Source organism: Polypterus senegalus, chromosome 11, assembly GCF_016835505.1.
Source record: "Polypterus senegalus isolate Bchr_013 chromosome 11, ASM1683550v1, whole genome shotgun sequence".
Classification (NCBI taxonomy): domain Eukaryota; kingdom Metazoa; phylum Chordata; class Cladistia; order Polypteriformes; family Polypteridae; genus Polypterus; species Polypterus senegalus.
The window spans coordinates 59,946,118-59,964,179 of NC_053164.1; the positions used below are offsets into that span (position 1 = coordinate 59,946,118).

At 40.8% G+C, this 18,062-nt stretch overlaps 1 protein-coding gene across 1 annotated transcript in view; it reads right to left on the reverse strand.

Annotated features, from left to right (window-relative positions):
• LOC120538557 overlaps nt 1-7,401 on the reverse strand; it is a 174,712-nt gene extending 167,311 nt beyond the window's left edge. Inside the window, exons 1-2 of the mRNA XM_039767952.1 lie at nt 7,294-7,401; nt 5,311-5,568 (exon numbers count right to left, since the gene is read on the reverse strand). Coding sequence (XP_039623886.1) covers nt 5,311-5,568; nt 7,294-7,357 — 322 coding nt within the window. The 5' untranslated portion in view covers nt 7,358-7,401. The remainder of the gene's footprint in view (nt 1-5,310; nt 5,569-7,293) is intronic.
• Between the last annotated feature and the right edge of the window lie 10,661 nt (nt 7,402-18,062).

Consider the following 18,062-nt stretch of genomic DNA (forward strand, 5'->3'; position numbering starts at 1 on the left):
GGGAACGCATCTAACACCGCAAAGATAATTACAAAGTTTATAACTGATCACAACTTATCAGATCCCTGGAGGTTTTTAAACCCAAATTCAAGAACATATTCTTTCTACTCACCAGTACATCATTGCTACTCAAGGATTGATTACTTCTTTATAGACAATAACTTCTTGCCTAAGATTAAATCTTGCAAATACGATGCTATTGTTATTTCTGACCATGCACCTATGATCTTGGAGCTAAAATTACTAAGCCCCATACACTCACCCGCAGATGGCTCAACCCGCTTCTATTAGCTGACGAGAATTGTACTGAATTTATATCCAAACAAATCAAATTCTTTCTAGAGACAAATACATCCCCGAGATCTCTGCAGGAATACTCTGGGAAACTCTTAAGGCCTTCTTAAGAGGACAGATTATCTCATATCTTTCCCACAGAAATAAATCGAAGCCAAGAAAGTAGCAGAGATAAAAAGCGAAATTACTAAAATAGATGAAGAACATGCCAGACTACCAAGCGAGACTCTACATAGGAGGCAGGCTCTACATTCAGAATTAAACCTCTTGACAACTAAAGAAACTGAACAACTAATTTACAAATCCAGACATCATTACTATGAACATGGAGAGAAAGCTAATAAGCTTTTAGCTCAACAAATTCACAAGCAATAAGTGCAACGCAATCTCGTAATCACCAACCAATGGAGATAAAATCATGAACACAAAAATATAATGCACACTTTCAGAGACTACTATAAATCCCTATATACTACTGAGTTTAAAGAAGACAATACACAATCTAATGCATTTCTGGATACATTACAGATACCACAAATAGACGCTTTTAGTGTGGAGGAACTTGATAAACCTCTGGCATTATCAGAATTACTAGATGCTATAAAGTCACTCCAAGGTGGAAAGCAGCAGGCCCTGATGGCTACCCTGCAGAATTTTACAAGAAATTCTCCGCTCAGCTAGCTCCCTCCTATTAGCAACATTTACAGAAGCCAGAGATAACCAATCTCTTCCACAAACCTTTCGCCAAGCACTAATCACTTTTCCAAAACAAAATAAGGACTTATTACAATGTGCATCATACAGACCAATTTCACTTTTGAATAACGATGCTCTCATAAGCTAGAAGGATGGAGAAAGTGCTCCCCTCATTAATATTACAAGACCAAACTGGATTTATTAGGGGTCGACACTTATCTTCAAATCTTCGACGCCTGTTTAAAGCAAACACTCCAGAAATATTATTATCATTGGATGCAGAAAAAGCATTCGACATGATTGAATGGAAATACCTTTTTACTACATTGGAGAAGTTTGGGTTTGGCCCGAACATTTGTGCATGGATTAAATTACTGTATACTAACCCAGAAGCTTCAGTTTGCATCAACAACATTTGCTCAGACTACTTTAAACTAGAACGTGGCACTAGACAAGGATGCCCTTGTCACGCTGCTGTTTGCATTGCCATTGAACCACTGGCAATACATTGTCGAAATACTGATCAGATAAAGGGGATTAGCAGAGAAGGACTGGAACAGAAAATCTCATTATATGCAGATGATATGGTACTGTATATATCGGACCCAGAAAATTCTGTGCCTGCAGTCTTAACAGCACTCACAGAATTTCAAAAAATCTCTGGTCTCAGAATTAATCTGAATAAAAGTGTACTCTTTCCAGTGAATTCTCAAGCATATAATATTAGATTAGATACCCTACCTTTTATCATTGCAGAACAGTTTAAATACCTAGGGTAAACATCACAAGTAAACATAAAGCTCTTTATCAACAAAATTTCTCGTCTGCATGGAAAAAAAACAAGACTTGCATAGATGGTCAACCCTTCATCTCACACTAGCTGGAAGAATTAACACTGTTAAGATGAATATTCTTCCTAAGCTCCTTTTTATTTCAAAACATCCCAATATACATTAATAAATCATTCTTTAAGCAATTAGATTCAACAATAACCTCATTTATTTGGAATTCAAAACATCCACGCATCAAAAGATCGACCCTACAAAGACAATAAGGCAGAAGGCGGCATGGCTCTACCTAACTTCCAGTTTTATTACTGGGCAGCAAATATACAGGCGATAAGAACCTGGACACAAATAGAAGAACATACACAGGCTTGGACCGCAATAGAAGTAAAATCCTGCAGTACTTCTTTGTATTCCTTGCTCTGTGCTCCAATAAACACACGTTATCGGCAATATACTAATAACCCAATTGTGCTCCACTCACTTAGAATCTGGAACCAATGTAGAAAGCATTTTAAGACGGAGAAGTCTTCTATCTGTGGCACCTCTGCAAGAGAACCACCTCTTTCAACCTTCGCAAACATATGCAGTTTTAATATCTGGAAAAATTTGGAATTAACTTGCTTAGAGATCTTTATATAGACAACGTCTTTGCATCCTATGAACAATTACATTCCAAATTTAACATTCCAGCTACACATTTCTTTCACTATCTTCAAATCAGGAACTTTGTTAAACAGAACCTTCCAGATTTTCCTCATCTTGCACCCTCATCCATGCTGGAAAAATATTGCTCAATCTCAAGGACTTAGACTCCATCTCTACAATATATAAAATCATTTTACAATCCCTCCTTTCAAAGATCCAAGAGGACACTGGGAAAAGATCTCTCAATTAATATATCAGAAAAGGAGTGGAAAGTAGCAATGCAGAGAATTCACTGAGCTCCATATGCGAAAAGCATACAATTATTCAACTCAAAATTACAGTATATATCGAGCACATCTGTCTCGACTAAAACTCTCCAAAATGTTTCCAGGGCATGATCCAACCTGCGAACGCTGCAACCAAGTCCCAGCCTCACTAGGTCACATGTTCTGGGCCTGCACCAAATTAACATTATTCTGGACAAAATTTTTAATTACCTCTCAGACAGCCTTGGACTCACAATCCCTCCTAACCCATTAACAGCTGTGTTTGGGGTTCTTCCAGAGGGGCTTAAAGTGGAGAAAGACACACAAATTGTGATTGCATTCACTACACTTTTGGCACGCAGACTTATTCTGATAAACTGGAAGAACCCAAACTCTCCTCTTTAAGTCAGTGGGAAACTGATGTGTTATATTATTTGAAATTGGAAAAATCAAATACTCAGTTAGAGGATCCGTACAGACTATTTTCAAAACATGGCAGGATCTAATCAGTAATATTTTAAAATAAGTTCATAAAGCACAGAGAATTTATTCATTTATATGTTTACAGGTCTTCAATTTCACGCCGTTTGGCTTGCTCTCTCTGTCAGGGCTGGGGATTGATTTGTCCTTAACTCAATTTTTCTTTTTGTAAAAACTTGATTGATTTGTATGGATTGCAATAAAATTAATAAAAGGAGAAAGGAAAATAAATAAACAACTAGGAACAACAGGGGAAGACAGATTATTGAACACACACTCAAGGAAAATGGCCTTGAGTTTATTATGGGATAATAGAGTAGAGAAATAGAGAGAAGCAATATGATGGGTTCACAGTTTTCAAAATAATCAAGAAAAGTGATGTTCAAAATTGTAAACTTGTATGCCTTAAAGAGAGTGACAGCAAAAAGCTATTTTTTTCTTTCTTTAGAGGGAATGTGATTGCAGTATGGAAGCATGATGCCACAGTAGTTATCACTGAGTGTTGGGTTCGAATCCCGGCTCCAGGCACACTTCATATGGAATATTCATATTTCTCACAGTTCTATGGAGGTTCTCCTCCTTCATAATGGAGCCCTGCATATTAGGATTATTGGTGCCTGTGACAGTCTTCCACAAGGGTTGGTTCCTTCCTTGGTGTAGATGCTGTCAGTGTGTGATCCAGACTCCATGACCTCAACTGGGCTTGGAAAGGATATTTCTATAAATGTGTACAGAACTCTTGTAAATATAAATGAGCTAGATAAAAAAAATTGAACTGAACCTAAAACAAAAGTTAGAAGAACCAGAGCAAACATTGCTTGGATGGATTGATATGCTCCATATAGTCACTCTGATATTTTAGAGTTTCTGTTGTTCCTGAAATAACATTGAAGTTATTGTTCCAGGACTGCCATTAACCTTTGACTAATCAAATGTGAAGTTAGCCTCTAATGCCATAAAACAGAGACTTAAAGCTTGAAGACACAAGATTTCACATTTTTAATGAATAAAAAAATGTATTTCCTTAGGATTTTAATGGGTGGCACGGTGGCGCAGTGGGTAGCGCTGCTGCCTTGCAGTTAGGGGACCTGGGTTCACGTCCCAGGTCCTCCCTGCGTGGAGTTTGCATGTTCTCCCCGTGTCTGCATGGGTTTCCTCCCAAAGTCCTGGTTAGGTGCATTGGCGATTCTAGATTGTGCTTGGTGTGTGTGTTTGTGCCCTTAGGTGGGCTGGCACCCTACCCGGGATTTGTTCCTGCATTGCACACTGTGTAGGCTGGGATTGGCGCCAGCAGACCCCCGTGACAATGTAGTTAGGATAAAGTAGGTTGGATAATGGATGGATGGATTTTAATTGATGAGAAATTTTGTTTTTATCCAAGCTGGAAGGATTTTGCACTGCACTTATTTTTGTGAATGAAAATAAAGGACCATATATATAATATATATATATATATATATATATATATATATATATATATATATATATATATATATATATATATATATATATATATTGTAGATGCCACATGGGCTGGATGCACATCCAAGCCAGGAGAGGGGATGGTTCCTTACCTGGACGTGAGGACAAAAAGGGATGGACAGACAGCTCACTAGGAAAGAAAGACATCACTAGAAGGCATGCCAGGAGATGAAGTGTGGCAGTGCAGACCTGCTGGAGTTATTAGGGGCCACAAGAGAGGGCTGCAGGGAGACAAACTTCCTGTTATGTTGGACTTCCATGTGACCCAGAAGTGCTTCCATCAGGGAATCATCCTGGCACCGGAAGTACTCCCGGATCTGTCATAAAAGGGACCACACTCCCTTATCCAGTCGAATTGGAGCTGGGAGGTAGTGGAGCAACGCTTGAGTGGAGGAAGAAACATTTCTGAAGAAAAAACGTAGTGCTTATTTTGTGCTTGTGATGACATATGTGAGAGGATTTGATTAATAAATTAACCTTTATTTGAACCTGGGACTGTGCTTGTGTGTTCGTGTTGGGGTTTGGGCTTGCTGATCCCCGGGAGTCCATCAGTATATATATATAGCTAATTGTTGAACCTGAAAAATTTTCCAGAAAAAGCTCCTCCACAGTAAGCTCCAACTTCACAGTTTTCTTAATTAATAAAATTAATTCCTTACCTGATGAGTGGTTGCTCCTCATCACCAACGCCTGTAATTTGGATTTAAATAAATTCTCCACACTTAAGCAAACTCCCGAAGAGTGGGCATTAAACTGGTACATTTTCTGTTTCATCCAGGTCTGCTTGTGAGATATCTGGCGGCTCTTACTATCATAATAACTGATCTGCTGGCCATCAAGAATCACAGCAGACATGAACTCAGGAAGATCTTCAGATGAAGAGATTGCGGTGAAGATGAACTCCAGAGTGTGGGAGTCTGTGACAACAAGAAGAAATAGTTTATAGTTTGATAGAAAAATACACCAGTGAGGATCTTGGACTACTTTAAGGTTACACTTACTGTACTCCATCATTAATTATTTGATAAAATATTTGAAAGACACTAAATGCCAAACAAATTATTACTATCTGCAGTATTTCAACTAAAAAAGCTTTTTAATTATCACTCAAGAAAGTAGAAAAATGATTTTTTTTCTTCACTCATAACACATCATTCACTCTTCCTTCTTCCGATCCCATCATTCATTTCAATTCCAAAGCCGCTTCATTGCCTTCTGACGCAGGTCGCTCTCTTCTAGAAACCTGGAGTGGCAGTTCTGCTGATTTGTAATAAAAACATCATTCCCTCCTGCTAATTTACACTCTCACTATTCAATTAAAATGGCCTGCTGTGTGTTTGATATATTTGATGTGTTTCAGGTTAATGAATTTTAGATAGATGGATAAAAGAGAGATCGCAGTCACTGTGAGACATTACACCAGAATCAGAATCAAAATCACAATCACTTTATTGCTAGCATACAAAACATAAAAGAATTGACTTTGGTTAGGTGCAAAAACTTTGGATTCAAGACAGCACAATTTCAACCCACCATTAACCTGACGCTATCAAAACACTTTACAAACACAACAATTTCTTGAACAAAACAATGGCAAACTTCAATTGTTAACTCAAATAAATAGAAAAACTATACAAAATAATATAGATATTAAACAACACAAGTTGAACAAGTATGAAGTATTTAGGAACAGACAAACAGCACAGTTACCAGTTACATGTCGCAAAAACAGGAGTAACCCTATGCAAGTTTATTTGGGATCTAAATAATCTGAGGAAAGAATTTAGCAATAGCCATCTGGCAATTTGAAGAGCAGATGGCCGCTGGGGTGGATGGAGTCAGCTGCAATCTTTCCTGCTCTCAGATATTTTAATGTTGGGAGACAACAGCCAATGATTTCTTCATCTGAACAAACCATCTGCAGCAACAGAGTCTTAGAAAGCGAGCCACATTACCGTTTCTTGACACACTTCTGATCAATAATTTGTTGGTTTAAAGTCCTCAATGTTAGTGTGTCAGAGGGAGGATGTGTAGAATTGTTCATAATGGCACTCAGTTTTGTTTTAATCTCCTCTTTTGCTACAACCTCCAGTGGGTCTAAGCATTGGTTTTTGCCTCTACAGCCTGTTTGCCCTGTTATTTGCATCATACAATACCAGCGATGTTTACTGCCCACGAACAAGCAGACAGCGGCGCGGTGGGTTGCATTGATCCAGCGTTTTGAGTTTGAATGATCTCCCTGAAGGGCACATCTGCTGTATATGGAAACATACGAGTGGATAAGCGTTGACCTTTTTTGGTAGCTTTCATTCACTGGGAAAAAACGGACTGGAGGCTGCACTGTGCACACTGTACACGATTCAAAGCGCATCGGTGATTTCTGATAATGTCAAACCACAAGCTGAGAACACATCCCGCATTTCCAATATTAAGCTGCACTGCAGTGCTTTCGAGTTAAACTTTTTGTATCATCCACGCTGCTCTAAACAATGTTTTTAAGAGAACAAGAGAAGTTGAACACTTCAATACATAACTGCGATTTAAAACTCGAATATAAGTACTAGACATCCTTTCAAAAATCATACAACCTTTTTATTTAATGTTTATGAACCTGCCAAGAAAACGTGCTTAAAAATGCTCACCTGAGTCGGTCCGCTCAATCTCCGTGAAGCTCCAGAGGAGGACGAGCCAGTGTCCTGGCAGCATGCTGATGAGACGCAACGGGGCGCTCCGAGTGACGAGCTGGCGGCGGACTGGCACTCCGTGTGTTTGCTCGCGGCGCGTTGGCGCCCTTTTAACTGTATGCTCGATGACGCCTCTTCGCTCCCTTCTTATGCATACTTCAGATTTCTGCTTATGCATATTTCAGCTTCGTTTCATTTCATAACAGCACAGTAACCTACTCGATTTACTTTTACAAAGCACGGTCGCATTCTTCTGCTTTTAAATAAATGCAAAGAGCAATCAGCAATGTGCTCTGTAAAAGATACCAGTGCAATGCCTTACATTAAACTTATATTTTTACAATGAATACAACTGATGAGCAAAATGGGTGTAAACTAATAGATACATGTATGTATAAGCCGACATTTAAAAAAAGTTCAAAAGTTCATTTTCTACTTTTTGCACCAAAGTATAGAATTCAACAGTCCAAAGATATGCAGATTAGGAGAATTGTAGATGCTAAATGTGTCTGCTTGTTCACCCTTTTATATAATGGCACATATTCAGGGAGTGTTCTTGTTTTCTCCCTGATGCTTGCTGAGTTAAGCCCCATCTTCTCTGAAATTTTGATCTGGATAAAGATGTTTGGAAGATGGATGGATGTGTGCACAATTCTGTGCTGAAGATATGGCACAGTAGTGCACAGAATTCATGAAGAGCTATAGGTCAGATGCTACCGCATACAGTAAAAATGATATATCAAGGCGGTGTACTTTAATATAATGTTATATTATGCAATATAAACATATCCTGGTGTGACACATAATGTAACACAAACAGACATGGTGTCTGAGATCCTCTATCTCAAAGTTTATGCTGTAGGCAGAAGAAACTTTTTACATATACTGTGTGTTTGTGTGTGTGTATATATATATATATATATATATATATATATATATATATATATATATATATATATATATATATATATATATACTGCTCAAAAGAATTAAAGGAACACTTTTTAATCAGAGTATAGCATAAAGTCAATGAAACTTATGGGATATTAATCAGGTCAGTTAAGTAGCAGAGGGGGTTGTTAATCAATTTCAGCTGCTTTGGTGTTAATGAAATTAATAACAGGTGCACTAGTGGGACAACAATGAGATGACCCCCAAAATAGAAATGAATGGTTTAACAGGTGTAGGCCACTGACATTTTTCCGTCCTCATCTTTTCTGACTGTTTTTTCACTAGTTTTGCAGTTGGCTAAGGTCAGTGTCACTACTTATAATACAGTTTGGAGCCGCTGCGACTGGCAGCCTTTCTAACAGCTCCGTTTACGACTTTATATTTCTACCTTTTTCTCTATCTCACTGATCATTCCTATCACTTTCTTTGATGTGGACTCGTTTACTGGACACTTTTACTTGGAAATGGATTTTTACAAGCTGAGACTCGTCTATTCAGGTAGTCAACGTCAAGTGCTGAGAACAAAGGCCTGTGCTGGTGTGGTTCCCTATTTACCTGATGAGCTAAAGGCTAAGCGGCTAGTGAGGAAGTGGCGATACAAGCCTTCGGTGCCTTCTGTGATCCTGGGAAATGTGAACTCACTAAAAAATAAGATCAACGAACTGGTTGCGCTGGTGAAAAATGCCAGACCTACAGAGAATGCAATTTGTTGTGTTTTTGCAAAATGTGGCTAACACCTAACATCCCAGATGCTAACGTGGAGCTACCTGGGTTTAGCACAGTTAGAGCAAACAGAGACGCAAATACCTGCGGGAAGCGGAAAGGAGGAGGACTCGCTCTCTATGTGAATACAAGGTGGTGCAACCCTGGACATATAAACGTCAAAATCTCCACTTGCTGCAGCGACATCGAGCTGTTGGCCGTAAGTCTGTGTCCCTATTACTTGCCCAGAGAGTTTGTTGTTAGTGTTTACATCCCTCCTCGAGAGGACGTGGAGATAGCGGGTGACGTCATCCATTGCGCTGTTGCTAAACTACAAACATAGCACCCCGAGGCGCTTGTGCTAATCGCTGGAGACTTTAACCATGTGACGCTGAACAAAACATTACCTGCCTTCTCCCAGTATGTGGATTGTAATACCCAGGGAAACAGGACTATCGACCTACTGTATGCAAACGTTAAAGACGCATACAGCGCCAACCCGCTGCCTGTGCTTGGGAAAGCCGATCATAACCTGGTTCTGCTTCAGCCTCACTACAAACCAAGAGTAAGGGCGCTACCTACAACCGCACGCTCATTCAGGAAGTGGTACCCTGAGGCAGAGCAGGCTCTGAGAGACTACTTTGGAACTACGGACTGGGATATCCTGCAGGGGTCACATAGTGAGAGCATTGAGGAGATTGTTGACTGCACTACTGACTACATCAACTTCTGTATGGACATTGTAGTTCCAGTAAGAACAGTACGCTGCTATGCTAACAACAAGCCATGGATTACAAGTGATATCAAGGGCCTTTTGAACCAGAAGAAAAGGGCTTTTACAAGTGGTGATCAGCATGAACTCAAGCATGTGCAGAAGTAACTCCGAGTCCAGCTCAGGGTGGAGAAGGAGAAAACTTGAACAGAAGTTGCAGAATAACAGCATGAAGGAAGTGTGGGATGGGATCAAGATCATGACTTCCGGCCTGTTGCTCTGACGTCACATGTGATGAAGACCATGGAGCGGCTGCTGATTCACCTCCTGAGGCCACAGGTCTGTCACGCCCTCAACACTCTGCAGTTCGCATACCAGGAGAAAGTGGGAGCGGAGGATGCCATCATCTACATGTTACACCGATCTCTCTCCCACTTGGACAGTGGCAGTGGTGCAGTAAGAATTATGTTTCTGGACTTCTCTAGTGCCTTCAACACCATCCAACCTCTGCTCCTCAGGGACAAGCTGACAGAGATGGGAGTAGATTCATACCTGGTGGCATGGATCGTGGACTATCTTACAGGCAGACCTCAGTATGGGTGTCTCGGGAACTGCAGGTCTGACATTGTGGTCAGCAAAACAGGAGCGCCGCAGGGGACTGTACTTTCTCCGCTCCTCTTCAGCCTATATACATCAGGCTTCCAATACAACTCAGAGTCCTGCCACGTGCAAAAGTTCGCTGACAACACTGCTATCGTGGACTGCATCAGGAGTGGGCAGGAGGAGGAGTACAGGAACCTAATCAAGGACTCTGTTAAATGGTGCGACTCAAACCACCTACAACTGAACACCAGAAAAACCAAGGAGCTGGTGGTGGATTTTAGGAGGACCAGGCCCCTCATTGACGCCGTGATCATCAGAGGTGACTGTGTGCAGAGGGTGCAGACCTAAAATTACCTGGGAGTGCAGCTGGATGATAAATTGGACTGGACTTTCAATACTGATGTTCTGTGTAAGAAAGGACAGAGCCGACTATACTTTCTTAGAAAGCTGGCGTCCTTCAACATCTGCAATAAGATGCTGCAGATGTTCTATCAGACGGCTGTGGCGAGCGCCCTCTTCTACGCGGTGGTGTGCTGGGGTGGCAGCATAAAGAAGAGGGATGCCTCACGCCTGGACAGGACAAACTGGTGAGGAGGACAGGCTCTATTGTAGGCACTGAGCTGGGCAGTTTGACATCCGTGGCAGAACGACGGGCACTGAGCAGGCTCCTGTCAATCTTGGAGAATCCACTGAACAGTATCATCTCCAGACAGAGGAGCACCTTTAGAGATAGACTGCTGTCACTGTCCTGCTCCACTGACAGACTGAGGAGATCGTTCCTCCCCCACACTATGCGACTCTTCAATTCCACCCGGGGGTGTAAACATTAACATTATACAAAGTTACTGTCTGTTATACCTGCATTTTTATCACTCTTTAATTTAATATTGTTTTTTATCAGTATGCTGCTGTTGGAGTATGTGAATTTCCTGTTGGGGATTAATAAAGTATCTATCTATCTATCTATCTATCTATCATAACAAACTAAAACATGCATACATAACTTAACTAACAATAACATGTAGGGATGTTAAATATTCCCCAAACTCCAAAACCCCTGTAAAAATTAATAAACCCAAAAGAAAAATTTCTTTAATTAAGAAAAAAAGTCATTTTGCAGGCTCTTGATGTTCATCACCCCCCACTGCAGAAGACCACCTGAGAGTGCTACATTTGAAAAAGCCACCAAGGAAGCCTTTTCTGTGCTTCTTCCATTTTGAAGAAAGAAGCCAACAGTATTACACATGTAGAAAATTATTTTCTTATCTGTGCGCTAGACACATACTGTCCAGCAAGCAGCTGACAGCAGGGTGGTTAGTGCTGTTACAGGACAGCAGCAGAGTCTTGTGTTCGAGGTTGTTCTTTCCACATTATTGTGGTTTGTTCTTTTTCACCTAAACCTGAGGTGTTTCCATTTCACTATCTATCTATCTATGTACTGGTAGCATGAAGTAATACCTGGACCCTACAGAGGATGCACAGGTAGTACAAATTCTCCAGGATGGCACATCAATATGTGCCATTACTAGAAGGTTTGCTGTGTCTCCCAGCACAGTCTTAAGGGCATGGAGGAGATTCCAGTAGACAGGCAGTTACTCTAGGAGAGCTGGACAGGGCACGTCGTAGAAGGTCTTTAACTCATCAGCAGGACCGGTATCTGCTCCTTTGGGCAAGGAGGAACAGGATGAGCACTTCCAGAGATCTACAAAATGACCTCCAGCAGGCCACTGGTTTGAATGTCTCTGACTAAACAATAAGAAACAGACTTCCTGAGGCTGGCTTCAGGGCCCGATGTCCTCTAGTGGGCCCTGTGCTCACTGCCCAGCACCATAGACCTCGACTGGCATTTGCCATAGAATACCAGAATTAGCAGTTCCAACACTGGCGCCCTGTGCTTTTCACAGATGAGAGCAGGTTCACCCTGAGCACATGTGACAGATGTGAAAGGGTCTGGAGAAGCCTTTGAGAATGTTATGCTGCCCATAACAGCATTCAGCCTGACCGGTTTGGTGGTGGGTCAGTGATGGTCTGGGGAGGGATATCCATGGAGAGACACACAGACCTCTACAGACTAGACAATGGCACCTTGACTGCCATTAGTTATTGGGATGAAATCTTTGGACCCATTGTCAGACCCTACGATGGTGCAGTGGGTCCTGGGTTCCTCCTGGTGCACAACAATGCCCGACCTCATGTGGTGAGAGTATGCAGGCAGTTCCTGGAAGATGAAGGATTTGATACCATTAACTGTATCCCACACTCACCTGACCTAAATCCAACAGAACACCTGTGAGACATTATGTTTCGGTCCATCTGACACCGCCAGGTTGCATCTCAGAATGTCCAGGATCTCAGTGATGCCCTGGTCCAGATCTGGGAGGAGATCCCCCAGAAGACCATCTGTCGTCTCATTATGAGCATGCCTCAACATTATCAGGCATGCGTACAAGCACATGGTGGCCATACAAACTACCGAGTACAATTTGGAGTTGCTGCAATGAAATTTTGACAAAATGGACTACCCTGCCGCATCAGTTTTTCACTTTAATTTTCAGGGTGTCTTTGAATTCAGCCCTCTGTAAATTGATCATTTTCATTTCCATCAAACGATGTGGCTTCCGTTCTTTACTAACACATTACCCAGTCCATATTAGTATAGATATCCAGCAGAATCTGTTCCCATTGATATCTTATGTGTTTTCAAAAGTGTTCCTTAAATTTTTTGAGCAGTTTATATAAGTTACAATTATGAGAAATATTTGCCCTAATCAAATCATAAATATGAAATTTAACATATACCAATAAGCCAAAACATTCCAACCACTCCCATATGAAGGAAATGATGTTGACTATTATGTAACAATAGTGCATATCAAGATCTGAGATATCTTGGACATTAAGCTGATATCAGGGACTTGTAGTTGACATATTGGAAAATATGGGCAAGTGTGAAGACCTGACTTTGATAAGGGAAATATTGCTACAGACAGAAAACTGGGTGAGAACATTTCAGAAATGGCAAGGCTGGTGGGGTGCCCACAGTCAGCTGTGGTAAATACCTATCATGATTAGCTGGTCAATAACACCATTGCATCTACTCTTACTTATGAACAAGTCTCAGAGGTACTTAAACCCCTCCACCTGAGCAACAGAAGAAGCCATTTTTTTCTGGGAGAGGCCAAGATCTCACATTTAGAGATGCTCATCCAGAATAACATCACATTCACCTTCTCTCATTTCTAGTATGAGGTAATGATTACAGTCTGATAATGTCAAGATGACAACACCATCTGTAAAGAACATAGATGGAACCCTTAAGTTCCCAGTCTGGGTACTCTCACAGCCTTGGGTGTGCCTTGATATTCAGTGAAAATCAGGAACAGCAGAAGACACCAAACGGAGCCTTGGCAGAGTCCAATAGGCAATACTGAACAAACTTGAGGTATGCTAACACAGCTGTCACTCCACAGTAGGTGCCTGATGACAGGGGACTGTGGCCCTAGAATGCCATACTCTGAAGCTTCTATCACTACATACAATGGGGAGCACAGTCATATTCCTTTTGAAAGTCTTCAGGACACACGTAAACAGAATCAGTAAATTCCAATGAGCCAAAAATAACTGTCGGTCAGTCACTCTCCATCCATCCATCCATTCTCCAACTCGCTATATCCTAACACAGGGTCACAGGGGTCTGCTGGAGTCAATCCCAGTAAACACAGGTCACAAGGCAGGACAAACCCTGGGCAGAGCGCCAGCCCACTGCAGTGCGTCCCAAATAACTGTGCAAGGACAAATACTGCAATTAATCCAATGTTTCACTGCCAGGACATAATCTGCACTTCTCCTGAATGTGTGGTTTAACTGCTTGTCAATAGCACAGAATTTCCAAGGGCGGATGAGAAGTACATTCCACAAGTAACTTGAACAAACCCTTTTTAGAAAAGGAGACCAGTCTGCCATGTCTGGTACATTGTTCCAGCTTTCTCCAAAGAACAATGTTGAGGTATGTTAGCCAAAACACTAGCTCAGTATCCAGTAGTTTTAATATTTCTGGTTTGATCTGCCTCTTTGTACTGCCTTACTACTGCACAGCATTTTAATAATTGCAGCAACCTCAGTCAATGCTTCTGAAACCGTTTCTTCTGTTTAAACAAAAGAGCTTCTTCCAGCTTTTAACAAAATCCCAGCTTAGATCAGTGTTTCACTACCATTATTGAGAACTGGGAAAGATCCCACTAAATGTTTCTGATTCATCAAATGGAGTCAGCACCTCTTGCAGCCTGTAAAAAAGTTATTTTTTATAGCTTCTCCAAACTGCACTCATACACGAGCCTTCATTTGGGGCACTGTTATTGCTGTTGCCCTTTTGGCTTTCTGGTACCTCCAAGTAATATCTAGAGACATCCTGGAATTCCTTGGAAGGCCCCTTTCTAAAACCTTCTAGATTTCTCTTCTATCGGTGTTGTAGGCACCAAGTATTTTTTTGGCAGCATCTCCTTGCATCTACCTTCGTCATTGAGGTATTAAACAGCTGATTTAAGACTTTAGTCCCTGTCCCCTCCTGGGATGCAGCCAATAACCTTCCAGAATCGAGATTTGAAAAGAGACATCCTCTACTTGCTCCTAGTATACGTTCTCTGTCGGTATGGATCTTCCTGGTTTTACCATTATACACTTCATTTGCCTAAGCCAGGTCACCACCAAGTACTGGTCAGTTGAATGCTGTGCCCATCTTTTTACCTAAGTGTGAAAACATATTGGCACAGAAAACACAACTACAAATATGTTTCAACGTCTGTAACAAGCAAACCCAGTTTAATTCAGCCTTGCTATTTCAAATCATTTACTGAATATCAAACTAAGTTGTGTCAGAAACCAGCTGGAAAATATCATTCTTTGTCAGTTTTAGATGCTAAAGTTAAATTTGACTACACTTTAAGAAATCAATGCCTAAAGTATTTTTCCCATTCTGAAAGAGATATAATACAATGTGCAGAAATAGCCAGAAGTACAATGTAATATTTGAACTTAAACCTAAATTATTTGAAGAAAGCAGTTTCGACTTTACGGTGTCAAGAGTTGTGGAGATCACTGTATATAAAATGTTGTATGGCTTTGTACTTGGTGCATTGATAGCTAAGAGTTTGTCTGAGGTCATTAATGGACCATTAATATTTTCTTTAGAATTCTTTCTTGTAATGGAGAAACACCTGAAATCAGGTCATCAACCTCATTGTGGTTCCAAGTGTCAGTGGAAAAGTTGAAAAATGTCTTATGACCAAACTAAACTATGAAAGTTGAGCAGCCGAATTGTGATCTGGTTAGCAAATCAAGCATTAGTCAGCTTTACGATGGTGTATTAACAACATTAGAATCATTATTAGCTTTTTGTTTCCAAATTAACTCAACCTTTCAACAGCACACAGTGTTATGTCCAATACCCACAGCCTTAACATATTAAAACAAACACAGAAATCAATCAATAAAACTGAATAAGGAAAAAATTGAGCTGTTCAGTGGGTCCCTCATTGACAGCACTTTGAATGCAAATCTTGATTTTCAGAAAGAATTTAATAAAGTTCCACATGACAGGTTGGACATCGAACTAAAAGAAGTGGTTCAAGGTGTACAGTAGCGTGTAGGTGGGTGTAAAATTGGGTAAAGCAATGGAAGCAGAGACTGAAGGGGCATGGAATCTTATCTAAATTAGTCGATGTGGTGTAAGAGTGGTGTCCCTCAGGGTCAGTGCAAGGGTCCCTGGTGTTTTTATTATAGTAATAAGTTGGGTAGGAATTTAAGTAACCAGCTGGTTATGTTTGCAGATGATACCAATACATAATCTGTTGCATTATTAAATAGGGATGAACAGCTGCCATTTGTTTTCAAACTTGCATATACTCCTACACTATTGTCATAATGCTGAACAAAAGATGGCACACACAGTACATGTGGCAGCATATCATTCATGCTTGCAGTGTTCAAATATATAATCCGAGTGTGCAGAAAGGATTTTCCCTTTCAACAGGTTATGTTTATTATCAACATGCACAATGCCCTCTGTGCACATGCAACACCCATGATTAATGAGGGTCTTTTTAGGAGATTGTATGGCTGTACAGTTTATTGCAACCACATGTTTACTGTCTTTCAGACCAGGTTAACAAGAGCACCTTTGCTTCTTGCATTTATATAAAAAAAAAAATCACACCACCCCATCTTTAAGTGCAGCCTTCATGAAGCATTGTTTAGAACTGTGACACTCAGTGAGCTATCAAAATATTCACACCCACTTTTAAGAATAATTCACCCTTGGTTGTCTCCAGATGTATACATGTCTGGCTTCAGTGAGATTGATGGTGTAGAGAAATAAAAGGATAGGAGACAGAACACAGCCCTTAAGGGACCCTGTGCTCAGTTTTAGGGGCCCGGACTGATATTTGCCCACAGTCACTGTCTGAAGTCTGTCCCTTGGAAAGTCAGAGATCCACAGAAACATGTGGTAAAGGCTACAGTTGATAGATACTGAAAGGTTGCTATGGAGAAGCTCTGGTACAATTCTGTTAAATGCAGAACTGAAATCCTCAAATAAGATCCTGGCATAAGTAGATGAGGCGTCTTCTTCTTCTTTTGGCTGCTCCCATTAGGCGTTGCCACAGCGGATCATCTGTCTGCAAATGCTGCAAAATGTAGTGAAGAGCCATATTTACTGCATCCTCAACTGAGATGTTGGTACGATCACCACACTGAAGTGGGCTGAGCAGAGACTTGTAACATATTTCGGATGATGTTAGCACATCTAATTCTCCAAAAGCAATACCAGTGGCCATCAACAACATTTAACTACAGTCAGACTGTAGTGACTGTCTGCTGCACACTGCTGTCAGTTGGTGTTATTCAAAAGCACTTAAACCTGTCTTCATAAGATTGAAATCTTCATTGCTGTACGTATAGTTTCCGCAATGGCTCATTAATAAAAGGCATTATTTTCCAATTTCTTGTATTATAATATATTATGGTACTGCACAATTGGAAACTATAGTTTTTATTCCATTAACTTATTTAAGGGTTACCATTCCTATGGAATTGAGGCTACATTTCTTTCATTCTTTTCCTTTTTAACTCCTCATTAATTTCAGACAAAAAAAATCTTAAAAATCTCACCACAAGTTAGGTAAAGAAAAATATATTTTTTGTTCTTTTTGAACAGCACTTAAAACAAAAAAAAATGCCTCTTCCACACCATACTTCAATCATCTTGAGTGCAATGACATTTATTTAATTTCCTATCTCCAATTCTGCAGCATTGTCTCTAAGGCTGTTGCTCTGCACAGTTGTTCTTAGTACATATATACAGTATTTTTTTAAACTTAAGGTCACTTTAGCTTTTAATTACAGCAAAGAATTCAAAGTTATTGCATTTACTATTAATTTTGAAATGTGGCCTTGCGGCGGCACGGTGGCGCAGTGGTAGAGCTGCTGCCTCGCAGTTAGGAGACCCGGGTTCGCTTCCCGGTGCCTCCCTGCGTGGAGTTTGCATGTTCTCCCGTGTCTGCGTGGGTTTCCTCCGGGCGCTCCGGTTTCCTCCCACAATCCAAAGACATGCAGGTTAGGTGGATTGGTGATTCTAAATTGGCCCTAGTGTGTGTTTGTGTGTGTCCTGCGGTGGGTTGGCACCCTGCCCAGGATTGGTTCCTGCCTTGTGCCCTGTGTTGGCTGGGATTGGCTCCAGCAGACCCCCGTGACCCTGTATTCGGAT